This window comes from Cheilinus undulatus, linkage group 14, assembly GCF_018320785.1.
Source record: "Cheilinus undulatus linkage group 14, ASM1832078v1, whole genome shotgun sequence".
NCBI classification, from domain to species: domain Eukaryota; kingdom Metazoa; phylum Chordata; class Actinopteri; order Labriformes; family Labridae; genus Cheilinus; species Cheilinus undulatus.
The window spans coordinates 28,840,444-28,861,475 of record NC_054878.1 but is presented as its reverse complement, the minus strand read 5'-3'; the positions used below and the strand labels follow the sequence as shown (position 1 = coordinate 28,861,475).

The following is a 21,032-nucleotide window of genomic DNA, read 5'->3' as shown; positions in this document are numbered from 1 at the left end:
AAATGAAAGCTGCGCGCTTTTTCTTACACACGCAGTCAGTTATACAATATACGCCCATGTTAAACTCATAAACAACAACAGTTAGCTTCACATCAGCACTGTTAGCCTGTTAGCACTTTGGCCGCTATCGTAACTTTGCAGCTTACAACAGCCAAATACCATCCTCCACCAACGACAACGAAGCATCCAAACATAACTCCCCAGTGCTCTGTTTGCTGGACACCTCGTTAGAACTCTACATTTCAAATGAAAAATGAGTCTTACCGTCAGTTGCTAATATCAGTCCTCACGATGATATAACTGTAACCTCTGCTAAAGCTGGAAATCCAACCATCCTGGTTTATTTGGACTAGTCCCGAAAAGACAAGAGCTCCAGAGGAGATAGTCCGGTCCAGTCCTTCTCTCATTAACGGCTTATCCAAGACTACTTCCGCTAATAAGCCAGGACATCCCAAGCATTAACAACCAGCTACGTTGAAGAGAGACAGAGCCTTCGTTATCAGCTCCAAGCAGTCCATGCCGTTTTGCAGGATGTGATTCTGTGTTGACTACAATCTAACTTTATCTGAGGATTGGTCATAGGTAGTTTTTTGAAGTCCACTACAACTCTGCTCGGCATAGGCCTCTCTCTCTCTGCTGCTGCATTGGTGGTTACGATGCTCAGCTATACAGTTCCCTTTGTTTCAGCCTCATCATTACTTGCAGCGATGACAAACTCAAAATCCTTCCATACTGCTAATGATATTAAGCCTTTGGTTAACCAGGAAAACCTCACTTAGATTAAAATTCTGCTTTACGAGATAGCTCTGGTCAAACTTTCCCTGCATAGTCCCCAGCAGTACTGAGCATGCGCAGAGAGATTTGCTTTGACATCATTGTGCATACATAATTAGCCCTGTGCTTGCCGTCTGAGGAGATAAACAACCCCAGCACCACAGGACAGTAGATGTAGTAAGTTTAGGCAACCTGTAGTTTATATTAATGCATTCTTGCAACATGTCTTCTAGGTTACACCACATATAATATGCCAGTATTCAGTATTTACTTATCTGGTCATTTGCATGTTTTCTGCCGGACATTTTGACCAGTTATATTTTATTTCTATCTGCCGGACTTCCGCCCCTTTACCGGCCAATGACCAGCAAATGCCGGCTAATGGAAACTCAGGCTTAGCAGCCATGGGCACCCCCATCTAGTCAGAATGGTATGATCTTGGTTACATAACAGCATTCGACTGTGAGGTTCATAGTTGAATCAGACTCCTCTGAATCAAATCGTCGAATTGCCAACTATTCCGGGTCACCCCTACTAATTAGCACACCAGAGATGTTAAGATTGAAAAAAACCCCAATATGCTTAGGGTTGGTGTTAAGTGCACCATAGTTTTAATATGGTATGTTAGCTGCAAACTTAAGAGTGACCACTTGATGGCCTGAATGGAATAATTATTGCTTTTACAGCCAGTAAACCTGTCCAAATGAGTCAAAAAGACAGCTTCTAGTCACATGCAGGAGAGTGAGTGTTCAGCCAGTTGGACTGCAGAGTAAACAGCATCTCTAGGCTTCAATGCTGCGTCTGTTCCAAGGCTGTATTTAAACAAGCCATCATACAGCCATTTAGGGGAAAATGGCCAATTTCAATGCAAAGTAGCCAATTGAAATAAGGGTCCAATTCACAAATGAACACCCTTGAGAAAGAAATTGTCATCTGCTGAGAACTGGTGGTAGCAGTGCCTTGGTATTTATATCGAGTGTTAGACACAAACTTTCCAGTGATCGTGACAACAACTCTATCTCTTGATGATATAAAATTAAATTATCTTCAAATACATTTGGAGTCCCAGTGTGCTTTGTGAATTAGACCTTGAGATTGAAGATAGTGGGAGAAAATGATGGAGAATTTTTATGCTATTTGCAGCCATGATCCATTCTTTGTAAAGCCCCATGGAGTTATAAATCTTCTTCTTCATTACTTTACAAAGGTTTGTTTTTGTTTCTTAGTTCCTAGAGTTCTTGAATCCTGAAATCTAATGTTTACATTCTACTTTCTTCAGGCTTTCAGAGAGGAGATCGCCCCGTTACGTCAGGATGTCCGAAATGTAAATGAGCTTTCTGCGGAGCTGACGCCATTAGACATCCAGCTTTCCTCCACCGCCTCCAGACAACTGGACCAGCTTAACATGAGATGGAAACTGCTGCAGGTAGATAAATTCTTGGGTAATTTTTAGTTGTTAAAGAATGCACATCATTTCTTATTTTCTCTTAGATTTCTGCTTCTTTCCTTCCCACAGCATTTTGTCCAAATAAACACCGTTTTCATGCCGTACGTCCTTGTACTCTTTCTTCCTGTCCCGCGTTCTCCTACCACCTGCCTCTGTGTGTTTTATCACTTCTGTCTGCTTTTGTCTCCATCTTCCTTATTTTTTCCTCGCTCTGTGTACTCTTATTTCACTTTGTGTCATCCAAACTCACAGGGGACTGAGATTCGTCCCTCTCTCTTCCTGTGTACCTGTTTTATTTGAGCGTGGCACTTGTTCCTCTTGCTGCAACACTTTGTCGCTGCACATCAATGGACACTATTTCTCACAGAACAACAGTCACATTCTTGGCTCTGTGTACACTCCAACATCTCGGTGTGATCCACCGAAGGACTCGCTGTGTGTTTCTAAGAGCGGAGTGTGTCTCAGGCCTTGAGGGAAAGTCACAGGGAAGTCTCTGTAGAAGAAATCAGAGAGGAGAAAAGTGATGTTATGTTGGCGTATTAAGCTTGTATGAGCAGGAGAGAACAATGGTTTAAAATTCAAATTAGCTAGCTTGTGGGTAGAATCAGTTGCTTGGCATAACTCACCATAAAGCAAGGTCACTTCAATTTTTAGCTCTCACTCTATTGTATTTGTTTAAAATTGTTTCTTTTTGTATCGATTTGTATTAACAGATCTTTGCAGATTTTAAAGTAAGCCAAGGCTGAGAGTTCCTCCAAACTTTGCAAAAAATGCCCACCATGACTCAGAGATGAACTAACTACATTTTGGTGGTACAAGGGCAATTCTACTGGCCCTAATGGTCAGCCCTAGTCTGTAACATTTCAACAAATCAAACTACCCCAAAAAAAAAAAACAAAAACAAAAAAAACAATTCAGCCCTTCCACTTGACCCACAGTTGTGCCCCCACTGTCTGGCAGTTAGATCTCCTTGACTTTTGGTCTTTTAGACCTCTGACCATGCTAGCTGTTGATGCCAGCTGTGATAACAGAATTCTGGTCAGACCCCAGGCTGTGATGGCAACCATTCAAGAGACACAGGCAGCCACGGAAAGTGCAATTTCAAAGACACTGTCATAAATCTTCCAGTTCTAAGCACCCTAATTAAAAGGGCGGATGTTTGTGCAAACAAAAATGTCTGTGTGCTTGCAATTCAACTTTTTTGCAGACTTTATGCTGTGGGTGTAACCAGCGCAAAATCATGATGAGCCAAAGTATGTAAGGAGCAGGTAGCACACCTGGGGCTACCTTCTGGAAGCAGACACAGCTGAATATTCAAATTGTGTAAGGCAACTGTCTCTTTGCTGCTAAAGCATGCTGGGACACCAATGTAAACAGAGCAGTCTGTACCTCTTTAACAGCTTGTTCCCATTATTATGTCATATAACCCTTTGTTGGATGCTTGTTTGTAAGAAAATACTGAGGTAATGGGCCCGTCCACGCAGAGACGAGTTCAGAACTATCTTCAAAACTTTTTGTCTTATCTTATCTGCATTTTATCCCCACAGAACAGGTGTTTTGGGAGCCCAAAAACGCAATTCCATATCCACCAACCGTTTCATCTCCATGTGTTCAACCAAGCGCATCTTTTCTGAAAGTAGCATATCATGGCCCACTTAGCCACCATAACCCACATAATGGTGCTGACCTCACCAATAACAATAGTGGCAGATTACAGGATTGTGTTCCTGCAGAGGCTTCTGAACTTATTATGGCTCTTCCAGCAAAATATTCTGCTCCTCTACTACAACAAATGGTCATGGAGCACAGCACACGCCACATGTTCTTAGAGCCACCTCAGAGTGCATCAGAAGGGCAGCCAGAAAGTAGCTATGGAAACTTTAAGTTCAGCAAACGTCATTTAAAGTGTTTTTGTAGCTATATGTTATTTCTGCAGATAAATGGATCCAGCAAAAGGCAGGAAAAGAAGTCATAGAAAGACCGAAAGTCATCTCTTTTAAGTGTGACACTGTCTCAGAGTGAGATGGAGCCGCTGGGCTAATTTGTAGCTTTGTGGTATTTCTCATGTATTGTACTGACAGACACTAATAGTCTTCCTGCCTGGAGAATGACCATAGCTCAAACACTGACTCTGAGGAGAGCACAGTTCCACTGATCCGCATTTTTAGTCCTTTTGTGATGCTCTCGTTTTCTTTACTCCAGTCTGCAGAAGGCGACAGCTGCTTTGATAATTTAGTTTTTACATGCAGACAGCTCCCATCTTCCTCACAATGGGACGTCGACTATAATAGCCATTAGCAGCCAAAAAGAACCTGAGCTATTGGCCTTTCTGAGTCTGTTTCCAGGAGCCCTACATGGACAGCTGTGACTTGGCTGCTCTAACACCTTGTGTGTGCTTGTGTGTGCTTGTGTGTGTGTGAGATGAAGAGTTTCAGTATCACTGACTGCCAGCACCGTCCTGCTAGTCAGCCTGATGGAGAAAAGAGAGTCCACAGCTGAGGCAGGCACAGGTGCACAGCCTGAGAGGTCAATAAACAGCTTTCACAGAGGTGCAGGGGTGACTGTGTTTGTGATTGATAACTCAAAGTTGTATGAAGATTCACTAGCAACTGGTGTCATAAATAAAGAAGCTGCCCATTTGGTTTTTCAGACAGATTTGTATTCATAAGGGTTATGTGGAGTTTTTGCAGATTCTGTGGAATGGAGAAGAATGCCTCGCTGGTAACATGGCTGCACAAGTGATGTAGCTTCCTCATATCATCCTAAGACTTTGTATGTATGTAAAAGGACATTACATCCTGACTTTCCTGCATCATAGTAATACTTCTTGCTATCAGTATGTTTAAAGTATAATTTTTGGTCTTTTTGCCTTTAATTGAAAGGACAGAACAGGGTGGTGGCTTCAGGTTTTTTTTTTTGTATTTTCATGGTAATTTTGGAAATTTGTTTGGATTTTCATGGATTTTATAGGGATTTTTGTTCATATATTTATTTTAGTTTGCAAGTGTTTTCATTTAAATTTGGGAAATGTGTTTGTGTATTGTTTTTGGACAATTTTACTGATTTTTTTGGAGAAATTTATTTCATGCAAAATTGGCTTCAGTTGTTTTGTTATTTTCATGGTTATTTGGAAAATTCGTTTGAATGTATGGGGAAATTTATTTAAAAATTTTCTGGCATTTTTATGGATTTTTCTGGGAAAAAATGTATGTATTTTCATGGAAATTTCAGTGACATGTATGTGTATTTTGCACCATTTTGTGGCAATCTTTTGAGGACGGGCTTCAGTTTGTTTGTTTTTTTCATGGTAATTTGTGAAATTGGTTTGAATGCCTGATGAAATTTGTTTGGACATTTTCAAGCATTTGTTGTTGAACTTTGTGAAATGTGTTTTTAATTTCAGAGAACTTGTTTGGATGTTTGGGGGAATTTCAGTCATTTTCATTGAATTTGGGGGAAAGTATTTATACATTTTGGTCAGAATTTGCTCTGAGTTTTCTTGAAAAATTTTAGGTGTTTAAATCTGATTTTTGTAGATTCTTCTTTATTGCAAAGATCAGGCTTTATGATAATGCTTAAATGAAAATTTTGGAGAACATTTTCTGATACTCTGGGTAATTTTTATGAAATATTCAACAAATGTGTTTAAGAATTTTCACTAGGTTTAAGGTAATTTCTCTAAATTTTGAGGGTTTCTGTGGGTGGATTTTGGATTGGAAAATGTCCAATGAATTCAGAATTTGGTGGAATTTTTGTTAATACTTGGCCATAACAAGTCCTTATGTTCCATCCTCAAAATGATTCCCTTACCCCCCTTAATGACTGACTCCATTTAAACTGAAGATCCCAGACAATTGACCAACTGGCTGACACACACTGCTGCAGAAACCAGACTTTCAGAAGAGCATGGACATCATTTGTGTGTCCATTTGAATTTTAGTGAAAACATCATGTGCCTTTGTATCATTTAGTTACTGAACTTTTCTACAATCTAACTGGTATCTGTACGTTGACACGTAAGACTTTTATGTGCTTTTTTTCTTTACAGAAATGTGATTAAGTGACTCATTTTGCCAGACTTTCCATTTACTGAATTAGCATAAAACAGATGTTTGGTTGATTAAAAAGTTTCTTTATTCCTGAAAATGGATTATATCATACATCATTTCCTGTCTTAACATTTTAGTGTTGTTTGTAAGTTTTATTTGGAGTAGTCATAACTGAATTAAAAAAGTGCTTTATAATTTCTGCATTATGCTTCACTTTTGTGAACTTCATACAGTGATAAATGACTTGGAGTATACACATATTAGCCCTGTTTTCTTTGGAGGTATAAAAGAGAATATATTTATACCCTGAAAAGAAGAAAAAAATCTTAAGCTCAGGGTTTTACAGCAAATCCACCTCCAATTTAATTACACTGAAATTGAATTCATTCCAACCATGACGCCACCTCCAGCCTCTGTTCAGTTCTGTTTCACTGAATTCAGCTTCCAGGACCACAGCAGACTGTCCTCTCTCTTGTGTACCTGTCTGTCTCACTGTCTGTGTGTCTTTCTGCTCTGTACAGGTGGCTGTAGATGACAGGCTGAAGCTGCTTCAGGAAGCCCATCGAGACTTTGGCCCTTCCTCTCAACATTTCCTCTCAAGTGAGTACAGACACCGTTAACTGGGAGAAAAAGCAGAACATTTTGGGGGGACTTGAGCTCCGGTGAGGATTCATTGTATTTGTAATAAAACAGGCTGATGTCAATACTGATTACATGGCCTACTGTAGTAACAAGAACGCTAGAGAGAAGATCAGTTATTTCTATGTACCACAACATTTGGTGTATAGGACCCACATTTATTACCTCTTTTGAATCTATAAAGTGGGCTGTGTCCTACATACCTTCCATCCAACATACCAGTGTAAGACACAGAGACATGCACGATAAGAACAGTCACACACTGTACTCAACCTGGCTGGCACCATCGAAAAATCGATCTGTTTGTTTTGTATTTTCTCTTTCTAGTCAGTCTTTACTGTGGTACGTGCGTGCTAGAAGTGCCACTCTGCTCTTTTCTGCTCAAGGTGTTGATGAGTCTGTTTTCAGTGAAGCCCATGACCAGCACACATTAGTCAAGATAACCCACACAGAAAGTGACACATAGGAACTCAGAAAAAAACAGTCAATTTCAAAATGAAAACATCATTTACAGACTGGCAATTGTTAATCCTATTGCTGAGTCAATATCCTGCTAGTGAAGAGTAGGCTGTGGTGAACAGGAGGTGCTTAAGACGTTTTAAAAAATGCCAGGAGGTCAGAGAGGTATTTAGGAGCCAGAACATGGAGAGATTTGTACTGAGGAGGAGAGTTTTGGACATACTGGAGCCTGTCCAGGGTTTTGCTGGGTATCCCAGACAGGACTCAATTGCAGTAGTCCAAGCGGGAGGTTATTGAGGCATGAATAAGAGTTTCTGCCACAGGGTCTGGACGTAATGGTTGGAGTCTGGAGATGTTCCTGAGTTGATAGAAAGTGGATTTGGTTACAGATTTTATATGGGACTGGAAGGAGAGGGTGGAGTCCAGGATGACAGCCACATTGTGGATTGCATGGGATATATAACCACCAGACAGGCAACCATTAGCACTGTCCACTATCAGCAGAGCCAGCTGGTAAATTAAACTCAGGCCAAAACCAGTCAGGAGAAGAGCAAAAACTTGTTTTCCACCCAGAAAAGCTTCCAATGTGGGTCTTTGTTCATCTTCGAAGCTTTGCAAAATAGATGTGCATGATGACGGACACTGAATCTGGCCAATTGAGTGTCTCTCTACATGGGTGTAAGGACATAACCACAAAGCTGCTGGTGCCCTTATATTACAGATTTTATAGTTGTTATCTTGTATTCACATCACTACTGTGACAGGGTAGATGTCAGATGAGAAGATCAACTGCCAAAGCAGCCTTTTTAAACCTTTTTTAAGTCAAAGATTCATTGTCAGTTGCACATTTTAAGTAAAGACAGCATATTTATACTGTCAGAAAACTCTTCCTTCACTTGTTGAATACATTATCAGCTATGAAAGTTTGTCACAGTTCCACATTTTTGCCTTCCTCTTTTTCTTTGTTGTCCCATCTTTTCGATCTTTATAGGTCCACTTCACACTCAAATGGGCAGTTAATAAATATATGTGAACATCCACACATACTCACACAGACAGGGTTTGCAGACGAGGCGCTTTACTCTTGAATAATGCAAGGCTTAATTACATCTTGCACTGCTCTTCCTCCCACTTTAGAGTGGTCATTAGAGGAGAGAGACAGGAGCGGAGACAAAGCTGGAGAGAAAAGACCGATGCAATGAACATTAAAGCAGCCGCTCGCTCTCTTTCTCTCTCTTTATCATCATTTTCTATAATCATAAAGCCATTAGCGTGCCGTCTGCTCCACCTGATTGGTAAAAAAACACAAATATGTCACTAAAACACATGAATTTACTAACCAAACCCGGCTGAAATCTCACAAATACAGTCCTCCCTCCGTCTTGCTTTTCATCATCCGGTATATGACACTATCTGCTCCATCTCATATTCGCTCTCATTACACCAGTCGCTTAATATTCCCCGAGGGATCAATATAGCACGGCGTCCTTATCTCGCCCTATCCATCTCGTATATCTCCCTATCTCACTTAATCTCTTTCTCTTACTGTCTTTTCATCTCTCTATCTGAGCGTAAAGCTGTGTCAAGGAGGAGGGGAAGCGGGAGGGTGATAAATCAAGCAACATTTCAGCTTGGTATTTCACTTAAGTGTTTCTATATCCTTATATTTGGAGGGTTTAACAAAATTGGCTTGTTATTTTTAACATTGTTGATATTCTCTCTCCCTTGCATCCCCAAACATAACAATAAACAACTTTCCTGACTCTATTTCTAAAAATAATCTCTTTCATACCCTATTATCTCTCTGCCCTCATTTTTCCAGAAAAACATTGCCCATTTTTTCTTTATTCTCAATTTAATGCATAATAAGAGTCTTCCTTGCACAGATAAACAAGCGCTAAACTCTAAACAGATGACTGTGCTTCTGTGCAACAGTTATAAAGATGGTGTTTTGATGTCTGCTTAACTTCATAGCTACATTTTCTTTATCTCCTCTCTCTCTGTTTGCAGCTTCTGTGCAGCTCCCCTGGCAACGTGCGGTTTCTCAGAATAAGGTTCCTTATTACATCAAGTAAGTGGCAAGAAATTGCTTCGATAGCCATCTTTGGGTCTGTGGAAATAGTATGCATTTGTATGAGTGTAAATGTTTCTGTTTGTGTGTATGCTGTTTGATTTGTGCACCCCGGCAGCCATTCAAGGCAGGGCTATTATGTTATTTTCATACGATTTCACTTATCCCTCTCCTTCATGAACAGTGACCTGGTTGTTTTGTGTGTAACCTGGAATAAAAACCTGCCGTGTGAGCTGTGAGCGCTGACATTGAAGATTACTTTCTCTGTCTTAAACTGTTTCATTTGACTAATCCTCAGAGGCCTGAAAAGGGCAAACTACGCACTAATTTTAAAGAAAGCAGAGCTCAGTGAAAACGATGAAAAATTATCAGTTTTGTGTGGCAAGATTGAGTTTTCTCTTTATTCTTTCTCCAAGTGATCATCTTTCACCCTTATCATTCAATTTTTCTCTACCCAGAGCTCCTGTAGGTAAATTTATTCCAAAATATCTGTTGAAATGTTTCCCCTTTTTTTGCTGGCTGCCACCAAGGACTGCTTATGTGCATATTAGGGATGCAACAATACAGTCAGCCCATGTTTTAGCCCTAAAGCCACAGGTGTAAAACGTTCTTTTTGAACTGTTAAGGACAAAAATGTCCTCATCCAGACACTACCATAAAGTTAATATAAATCATTGTTTTCTTTTTTTACTTTAAAAGACTCAGATCTTTTCATTAGCTTGAGTCCAATTTTTTTTTTAATCAAACCGATGATTTAACAATTTGAATTGATTAAACCCATCTAATGGCAGCCTGAATGACAAATGCGACAGATTTTATATTGTTAAAAAGGCAAAAAATGGCATAATTTTCACGTATGAGATTTTTTTTATCAATGGACATGGTGTTGGAAATGTCATTGATGAACAGCAAAACTGATTTGGATGCATGTTGAGTTTTTTTCTTACAGTGTCCAGTGAAAAAAATAGCCTACATAAGTGATATTAATGTCCTTATCCCAAAACTGCCATAAAATGAATATAAATCAATATTTTTTTAACTGTTAAAAACCTAGATCTTCTCATTAGCTCCAGTACTGTTTATTTAAATTGATTATTCAATCATTTGAATTGATTTAACCCTTTTAATGTCATTCTAAATGCAAAATGTGTCAGATTTGATATCGCAAAAAAGACAAAAATGAAGTAATTCGGATTTTAATGTCAGTCTGAATGTTGCTCTACATATGGTATAAAGGTTGTAATACAACCTCAATTCCAAATAAGTTGGGACACTGTGAAAATTTTAAGTAAAAACAGATGATACAGTGATTCTCAAATCTCATAAAGCCATATTCTGTTTTGGAGTTTTGGGAGAGGAATGTTTTCTATTGGTGAGAGATCTGGCAGGCAGGCTTGTTCTGCACCCAGACTGTTCTGCTGCAAAGTCATGTTGTGATGGATGTGGTATGTGGTTTAGCATTGACTTGGTGAAATATCCAAGGCTTGCCCTTAAAGAGACGTCTGGATAGGAGCATATGTTGCTCTACCACCTCTATATGTTTTTAACAGGCACCAATGCAACCCCATACCATCAGAGATGCAGGTTTTTGAAATGTGTGCTGATAACAAGCTGGATGGTCTTTCTTCTTTGGTTTCCAAATAGAATTTCCAATTTTCATTCATCTGACCACAGAACAGTTTTCCATTTTGCCTCAGTCCATTTTAAATGAGCTTTGGCCCAGAGAAGACTGTTCTGTATCATGTTTACCTGTGGCTACTTCTTTGCATTTGTGAATGGCAAGAGTTCCTGAGACCATGCAGAGATTTCCAGTACAGTCATGCTTGTTCAAAGAGATTTCTTTTTTGTTGTAGCAGGTTTCACATCCTGATGAGTTTCCTGGAATTTCTCGACAATCTCTCACTCTTGGTTGGCTCAAGTGGCTGTCTTTTAGCAGCCTTTTGCCTTCTATGTACTACAAATTACAAAAATATTCAGTTTTGGTTATTTGGGACTTCAAAGTGTGGATTACTGACACATTGAAGAAGTGGAGTAATAGATTTACACCATTTTTCCCAAGATGCAGATAAAGCACAATGTGAAAATCAGTTGCTGATCATGTTTCTTTGTAGTTGAATTACTTCACCATCTTTATTTGAAAATGCCAAATGAAGCATTTAAAGGCGATTAAAGCTAAGACAATGAGCTCGACCAAAGGAAATATATTTAGATTCCAGTTGTTGTATCCTCACAGAGGTAGACCCCAATTAAGGCAGAATGAGTCAGATGGAGATTAACTTGTGTTTTTGATTTTAGCAATTCATGAAAAAATTCACTGCTGACTGTTAAATAGCCCTTTACGGGAAACATTTGTCTGCAGGGACTGTAACTTAGAAGAGTGTTTAACCTTTTAACATTAAGCTCTGACCTCTAATAACCTCACCAATAAAGAACAGAAATGGTCGGGTCGCTTTTGTTCCATGTTGATTCAGAGCACGTACATCATTTATTTCTCTCCTAATTATGAGCTACTTAATGTCCATTTGCTCCAGTGTGAGTATATTAAAATTCAAGCTGTTTCACCAGCACATTTCTCACTCAGCTTAACATTAGCACCTTGTTTGAAAAGATAATACCTGGATGAATTCCAGGACAGTTCTCATGCTAACGGTGACTATCATGACTGTAATTTTAGGTCTGAGTTTTCACCAAATCAGGTTTCTATATCTCTACTTCTCTAGATATGTGCTGGTAGAAATCATGTGGCTGATTTGCTCCCCAGGAAATGTCAGCTGTGAAAGTTTGAGGGACCTCATTATCCAGGACTCATGTCAGCAAACTGCTGACTAACAAAACCTGACTTCACTTTTTTTGGCTTATAGTTGGAAAAAAAAAAACTTTGGGTAGCACTTTAAGCTCCCTTGTTCTTTTCCCATTCTCTTTTCTTCTTACCTTTCTCTAGTGACATTACTACAGCTTAACTTTGTGATTTAGGACGGTAAAATGGGGGTTCTTTGTCAGGCTGCCACTTTAAATCACCTTGTGCTGGGAGCCGAAATGTCACAGTCTCCATTTAAGGGTAAAATGAGAGTTTTTTTAAGTCCCTCTTGTACTATTTACACACAAAACAACCCAGGATAAAGGCTGCAGCCACAAATACTCACAATATGTTTCCTAGTAGTTCTTATAAAACAAAACAGCCTCTCAAATTAAAGGTGTGCTATACTCTCAGAGCAGATTCCCAGACCAAAACAACTTCCTTTCTGTTTCCCAGCAAGTGTTTGCCTCATCAGTGTTAACAAAGAGCTAAGAACAATCAACCCATGTTGAATGTTAAAATTTATATCCTACTTCTTATGGCATTACATTGAAAATGTGAGTTACTTTGAGAGGAGCTAAAGATAAAAGTTTCTCAGACAGTCTGAAAAAACATCTGAATGAGACGGGGAAAAAATCGGATTTAGACGAAGCAAATGGGAGAAGGACACCTGCGCTCTGTCTGGGCCAGCAGCTCAGGGCTAGAGGGGAGATTTAAGATGAAAGCCAGCGACTCAGAGGACAGGCTTATAACTTGAGAGTCAACAACATCAGCCTGTGATCACAGATGTGCCCACCCAATATCGCACAAGCAAAACACCTGCAGAAGGGCGTTCACATGCTTTTACACACAAGCAGGGATCCTCATGCTGGTGAGGTAGAGCTCACACATCCAGAGATGCAAATGAGATGGAACCAAACGCACATGCAGTCCCATTGTGAGGACACGCCATATGTTCTGTGGATGCCTCTAGCTTGGTTTTGTCCTCTTTTAACCCTTTCTGAAACAGGAAGAAATGAATCAATCCTCCTTTAACCTCAGTGTGTAGCATCCAGACTCACTTGCTTAATTTGCAGCTTGAAAACTGAACTCTGAATCCATCTCCAGGACTGATCGCTTTCAGTGCCTTGACATCCTCGGGACAGCCCACGTCAGACTGTGACACATTCATTTCCCCTGAACCCCTCCTCATCCTGACTACCATCTCCTCTCATGCGCTTTCTCTTTTATCCGAGCACACAAAAGGTCCCAGATTAAAACCGCGCCCCATCCAGCCCCCCGGAGTGAGAAGTTCAAGCGACATATTGGGGGAGAAATCAAATAGCATCACACGATATTCTGTGCGTGCTGTCTCATGCTGGCAACCTCACATGACGTCCCATTTCAGCTGCTCTGGCACTTCTTCGGGGGGCTCACACGCCTTTGGGCTTTGTGGGAGGAAATGTAGCAAGGCTGCATCTCAGCAGATATTAAGGAAAGTTTCTCTGCATTCGGAGGCTTTCCTGGATGTTTTTGTCAGGAAACATTTGGTGGAATTGGTCCCTCATAGAAAAGACAGCCTTTATATTCGAGTCTTATTGCACCTGCTTTTATTGGTATCTTTCCTACATAGGTGAAAATACTTGGAACAAAGTTTTTGAAATAATCCAACTCAAAGCAGGAAACTTGTAACTCTAGAAGGTAAGGTGTTAGTCTTTAAGAGCAGAGAGAAGAAGCAGAGGATACGAGGTGAAAGCCAGAGAAAGAAGATGTCAGGCTGTGAATGCAGGCACTTATCACCTGTCAGAGACACTGTCAGAGAAGTCTGCCAGGGTGCTGTCACACAGACAAAAAAAGTTTTCCTGAAATCTGACTCTGATATTTGATTCACTCTGTCTCCTTCATAATTCAGATATGCAGGCAATCATTCATCTGCACACTCATAATTATTCAGGACGCCCGCTCGGTGTATGACAGCGACAAACTGTTTCCCTGCAGCAAACAAGAATGTTGTGCAGAAATATCTGAAGCCAAAAGTTTGATCAGAAGCATTCAACTTTTGCCCTCGAACAAGAGAAAATTGTGGTTTTGATTAATTATTGTGCGCTCGAGAAGAAGTGAGTTGATAGCAGAAACACTTGAGCCTTCTGTTATTAGCTACCCCGTCTGGAAATGGCAACTCATAACACAAGGCCCTCAAAAGAAGTTGTAATTATTTTAATTTGCTTAATTGTTGTGGTGCTAATTTAGCACTTGTGCTAGAAGGTTTTGGCACCCCGTTACGCTCCCACACTGTGATAAAAAACATGTTTTAGGAGGTTATTTTCCCACCATTTCATCCTAATGTTGACACAAATTACCTACTTTCCTTGCTAGCTGGCCACATTTTCCTCTTTTAAGATGTTACTTATTAAGATATTTGATGGTAATTATGGGCTTTTTTGCACCACATCCATGTAGCTTCAACCACAGATGCATATAAATCATAACATTTAAAAGTCTGAAAAAATAGGATGTTAATATGACCCTCCAATTTTTTTCATCGACTAATCTAGTCATTTAAAAGCTCCTGTGCGGAGTATGTAGAAGGATCTGGAGCAGACTTATGTCAGCACTGAAGTATCTTTATGGCTCAGTAATTGAAAGGAGAGCATCAGCATAAAGGTAGATTTTAAAAAACTGTTCTTTTTTAATGAACAGATCTACTGCTGGGGGGTAGGTGTCAAGTAAAGTGATTAATAATATCCTACAGAAACAGACACAAATTCTTGATGAGTTGCACATTTGATGGTTAAAAGACAGTAGTAATTCATTTTTTGTTATGAATAATACTTCTACACTACTCTGCAGAACTTTCAGGCATATTTTGACCAAAATTTGAGGTTGTAGTAAAGCGTAGTTGTGGCAGGTGTTCCCGCCTGAGGGCGCCATTTAGTGGGTTTAATGCGACCCATAAGGGGGAGGTCAAGGGGTAGAGCTTTCTGGGGCCCAGCCAAACTGGGGGCTGAAGGAGGTCAGCAAAATCAGTGTCTATTCTTAAGTAAGCCTGTGATAACATCTTCTGTTTTTAACTTCAATAATTACCTCTCTTATCAAAGCAACAAACATTTTTATTTAATTATTTAAGCTGTAATACAGTATAGCCTTCCTTAAAATGTAAACCCATTAAAACAGAATTACCTTTTTATTGTTAATGTTCACAATATGGATGGGCACACTTTACTAAATGATTAGGAAAGTGATTTCAACGTCATAATGTGCTAAAACATTAGGATGCCATAAAATAAAGTAGTAGGAACTAAGACAATTTTAATAGAAACGACCTGAATAATTGTGAAAAGAAATGGGCGAATAATGGCAAAAATGGGTTGAATAAAAAAAAAAAGAAGTGGCGAAAAATTGCTAAACAATGTAATGGGCAAAAAAATGGCAAAAAGTGTTTAAAGTGGTCAAATTTCGTGGAAAAATTGGTCAAAAAAATCCAAAGAAAACTGGGTAAAAGTGGCAAAAAAGTGGGAAAAATTGGCAAAAGCAGCAAAATTAAAGATGGAAAAAATGGCAAAAAGTGGCAAAAAAGTGGAAACCAATGACATAAAAGCAGCAAAAAAAAAATATTAAAAGTGGCGTAATAGGGTCAGAATAACCAAGAAAAAATGGGTCAAAAGTTTATAAGAAGTTACAAGAAGTTGCAAAAATGGGCCATGGTTGACAAAAAGGTGGTAAAACAAAAGGAGTTAATGTGCCAATAAAGTTCTAAGAAAAGTGGCAAAAATTGGTTAAAAGTAGCAAAATGAAAAGGCAAAAATTGGCAATAAGCAGCAAAAATGGGTTCAAAGGGGCAAAAAAAAGTGGCAAACAAGGGCAAGAAGCAGCAAAAATGTTTTAAAAACAGCAAAAGGAATAGGCAAACAGGGCAAAAGAAAACACAAAAATTGAGTTTTTAGTGGCAAAAAGTGGAAACAAGGGCAAAAAGCTGCAAAAAATGGGTTAAAGTAGCAAACAGACTTCTGTAGGCAGGCCTGGGTGGGATTGACACAACCCTGGTTGTGCTCTGGATGTCCTTGCATTTTACCGGAGGCATGGGAAAATAATCTGTTGAAAAATTAACAAATTCCACACCTTTAGGGCACAGTTAAGGGTGGATGTGGTGAGTCAACACAGTCTAGGGTACCGTCCAGGCAGGTAGTAGGGTTGCCATGAACCTCTGGTCATTCTGTGGATGTCTCAAGGTCCTGAAAACCGCTGGTGGTCTCTGGGCTTATTACTATGGGTGAAAAGGCCTGGGCAAAAAATTGCCATCGAACCTGACTGTGCTTGGCTTCAGCGCCCTACAAGCATAAAGGCTTATGCACAGGTTTGTAGATATACTGGATGAATTCAGCATAGAGAAAAGAGGTGCTTCATTGTCCATGGGGACGCTAAAATCAACACGCACAAAGAAATTCCTCATAGGAGCTTTGAGTCCTGGCCATCTAAAGGGGTTTTATAAGGCACTTTTACATACAGATAAATAAATAAATATCAAACCTGCAGACATGCTACAAAAAGGAAGGAATTACAAATTTGTAAATAATCTATTGACTTTGAGAATAGAATGGTCTTTTGGGTATTTGGTTATTTTTTGTTTGGCTTCTTTGTTGACTTGGTTGCAAAACGACAGTTGCTTGGCTTTGCAATATCTGAAATGGTCTATTCCAGTCCACGTCCAAGCAATGTGCTGTTTGTTTGTGGTGCAATAGCCAATCAGATCATTAGTGGTACATATTTGTTTGACAGAAGCCACTGCAAGGTTTGAAAATGACCCCAACACTGTCGTATACAACCCAGAGAAGGCAATACTACAGTTTCTCTCCCCTGTTCTTTAATATTCTGACGCCTTGTCTGTGAATGTTTCCCGCTGTGTTATTTTAACTGCAGCAGCTTTGTAATAAACGTGTCAGCCGTTTGCATTTTTTTCCCTCCCACAGGACAACAGAAAGATTTCTCCGACAATTCAAAGCAAACGTGTTGACGGGAAAACGTCGAGGACAGTTGAATCTGACAACTCAGACGTTCTCATTACCGCATTCATGAGCTGTGGATAAAAACACAAGCTCCCTAATGCTGCTGTCGATGGAAAAGCTTGCCAGACGTATGATGTGTACAAAAATACAAACAGTTTTATGTGCAGTATGTTGAGAGCATGTCCCAACATTGGACCAGCTCTATTTTGTTCAAAAATGGTGTGTTAACTTTTTCATGACCTGGATTTAAAACAATACAATCTTGTTCATTTCAATTTTTGATAGTGTTGTACTAAAGCAGTTACATAACTACATAATTTATGAGATGTAGCAATGTCTGCCAGTACAAATGAAATTTGATACAAATATGGAAAAATTAAATCCACTGGAAATACATTTATTCCAGTATAATGTGTTTTAACCAACAGAGTGGACTCTCTGCCTTTAGCTTCTCTTTTTAATGCCTGTGCCTAAAATAGCAGCACTTCAGCCAGTTGGTGCTAGTAGTCTTGCAGTTAGTGAAATGGGGATACCTGAGTGAAGTTAATGTGTCACAAGTGATTGTAGTATAAAGACACCTGTGTCTGGAGGGCCCAGGTACTGATTAATCAGTATTCCTGGCTACCATTACACAATGGGAAAAAAATCCAAGCAACTCAGATAAACAGTCAAGGGATGGATACAAAGAAAAAATTCCAAGGCTCTCAACATCCCCTGGAGTTCTGTTAGGAATATGGCACATGCCTAGATCAGTACATCCTCACAAACTGAGTGACTGTGCAAGAAGGAGACTAGTGAGAGAGACCACCAAGACACCTATGACTACTCTTAAGGAGTTACCAGCTTCAGCAGCTGAGATGGGAGAGACTCTCCATACAACAACTGCTGCCTGGTTTCTTCACCAGTCAAAGATTTATAGAAGAGTGGCAAAGAGAAAGCCCCTGTTGAAGTAAACACATTAAATCTGGACTAGAGTTCCCCAATAAGGCATATGTGAGACTCCAAGTTCAAGTGGAACAACGTTCTTTGGTCTGATGAGACCAAAATGGGGTTTTTTGCCAATAAGCAAGATGCTATATTTGGTGTATACCAGACACTGCACATCACCACAAACACACCATTCCCACTGTGAAGCACAGTGGTGGCAGCATCATCCTATGGGGATGCTTCTTGGCAGTCAGCCCTGGAAGGTTTGTAAAAATAGAGGGTAAAATGAATAAAAAACACAGGAAAATCCAGGAGAATCATCTTGTTCAGTCTGTGAGAGAACTCTGCTTTGGGAGAAGATGTGTTTTCCAGCAAGACAATGACCCAAGGCATACGGTTTCTATGAATATTAGGTACTGAGGACTTGAATTGTTTTGATATCATTTGATTTTTACTTTTATTATATAAAAGTGTCAAATTCTTGTACTGGGTCAACACTACTATTTAGACTTTAGAGCAACCTTTCATACTTCAATGCTAAAAATACTCAGCGAGTTTTGACCTTGTTACAAAGTACCCTTTCTCCAGGTTTTGTGCTTTTGAGCTGCAAATATCATCAAATCCCTTGACCTGCATTGATTGAAACCTTTTGTCAGGCCTGCCTTAAACACAGGGAGGTCCAGGTATTAGCTTTGCCTTTGTTGGTGCAAAAGGGGTCACCAATCTGTACGTCTGCAGCATAGCGATGAACTTTTCTCTCTGCCACCGTCATGTTTTTACTGTCAGCTTCTCAACTTCGCTTCCTGCTGCCTGTCAGAGCCGACGCAGAAACCACGGGGGAGCCTCTGCATTCGTATTTCAAAAACCCGTCTTCTAGAAATCTCAGAAATTCCACATGGATCTGAGCGCGGCTTCTGACAGCCAGGTGCCGTCTCAGACACACAAACACCCACGCAGACAGAGTCATACCACGGCCAGCTGATGCATCAAATACAAGCAACTGATTTACAGTCGAAGCTTGAGAAAAGTCAGGCTCTTCACTGTTCTTCACGTGAAGGCAGCCATGTTCAATCTGTTCCGTCCTTCTTTAATTTAGTTTTGCAGTGTTTGTTTTTCTGTAGATTTGCTATGTTTGTGTCACTTTGTGTGTCTATGTGTTTATTTGAGAGGCATCTGTCTGGAGCACAAATGCACTCTGGGATTTGAGGTTTAGTTTGCTCATACTTGTCTCCCATAGTGGAGACTATAGGTCCTTCATTTTTTGCCAGATTTTTTTATTTCTACCTCAGTATATATTGTTTATGTCACTTTTTTTTCTGAGTATTCAGGATATTTTTTCTGAATTCTTTTCTTTTGAATTTGAAATAAACAAAACACTTGTACCTTACTGAAAGGATTAGTGCTCAGTGAACAAAATCTCTAACTAATTATACCCTCAACATTAGCCCCCATAAGTCAACCATCTGACCGAGGGGCAGCAAGCAGCTAGCGCTTCACCAGGGTTGTCAAGTTGGAGTCTTTCTTCTCTGATGTTTTGATCAGTTAGTCCCACAACACCTTAGGAGGATTGAGCAGTGATCTCCTGTGTCCCACAACCACCCCCCTTTCATGCTAACTCTCACTGCCCACCTTGCCAACATAACAGCTTTGAAAGGTGTTGTAAATCTGTGTTTTTGCTGTCAGTGGCTCTTGTTTTCTTTGTGTATCTTTTTGTGCATCTCAGTCTGACAGTTGTCTTCTTTTTGTTATTTTTCAGTCATCAGACGCAGACGACATGCTGGGACCATCCAAAGATGACAGAGCTCTACCAGTCACTTGGTAAGAAACGCAGTATGTCTTCAAACCCTGACACAAAGTGAACTGAAATTTTTAAGACCATGTTTAAGATAAGTTCATTATTATTTACAAAAGCTAAGGAATAAATTAAGTTATGTTTGTTGTGTATTATGATATCAGTGCATGCAGAAAGCTTTGGTTTTATTTAACTGTATTTTTAGAGTCTCAGGCATGAAGATCAATTTATTTCCAGATGCTCCAGGTATTTCTAAAAGTCATTTTATTAGTTCAGCAGCACTGAAACAGATTGTATCTCTCCCTTCATTGCCTACTGAATTCACTGTGGGCTGATTTGTTGACTCTGTCAAAGGGAGGAGACAGAGAGAAACCGCAGGTTTATTGAAGAAAACCTGCTCCTGACTGGGTTAGCTTCACAGACTCAGTTACCATAGTAACTGACTCAGAGCTTAAGTTTCCTCTCCTTGTCAATCAAGCTTGACTCACCCCTCATTTTTGAGTGTGAGTTTCCTCCCTCTCTGAAACAAAAATCTCAGAGTTTCCTTCATTTTAGGGTTAACAGACTCAAGATTTTCACTAAATCTGCTTTATGAAATCGACCCCAGTACAACTGCTTCATTATTTGATTTTTAATCACAACCGAGCAAATAAACTATCCCTCTTTCTAACATTGTGATAGAGATCATATTAAGAAGATCAGATGTAGAGCTTGGTTTGGGAATTTATCAGTTAAGCTGATGTCAGAATAATCCACCACTGAAAGTGACGTGGGTGAGGGAGCATCTGACCCAACCCTTCAACAGTTTTTTGAGGAGACAGTAGTCTGACAGGCACGGAAGACCACTGCTGACCCGTTACATGTCCTTTACTCTTAGTATGAGCTGCTCCCATCAGGTCGATGTTAAAGAGTCACAGTTAGTTATAAAAAGAGACACCCCAATAGATATAAAACTCATTCATCTGCATATCGATAAATCTCCAAAACCCAGGATTAAAGGAGTGGATTGCACTTGATACCGCATTGATGGCTTTTTAGTTTTGTATTTATGTTTTGTGTTTGTGTATGAATTATTTCAAAACCTTTTCAAATTTT

The 21,032-nt window shown here is 39.7% G+C and overlaps 1 protein-coding gene across 6 annotated transcripts in view; it reads left to right on the top strand.

The window, feature by feature from the left end:
- The window catches only part of utrn (utrophin), a 315,204-nt gene that overhangs the window by 219,470 nt on the left and 74,702 nt on the right, over nucleotides 1-21,032 (top strand). For all 6 annotated transcript variants that reach the window (XM_041805540.1, XM_041805544.1, XM_041805541.1 and 3 more), the window contains 4 exons: nucleotides 2,054-2,200; nucleotides 6,792-6,870; nucleotides 9,379-9,439; nucleotides 19,902-19,963. In XM_041805540.1, the coding sequence (XP_041661474.1) occupies nucleotides 2,054-2,200; nucleotides 6,792-6,870; nucleotides 9,379-9,439; nucleotides 19,902-19,963 (349 nt within the window). The remainder of the gene's footprint in view (nucleotides 1-2,053; nucleotides 2,201-6,791; nucleotides 6,871-9,378; nucleotides 9,440-19,901; nucleotides 19,964-21,032) is intronic.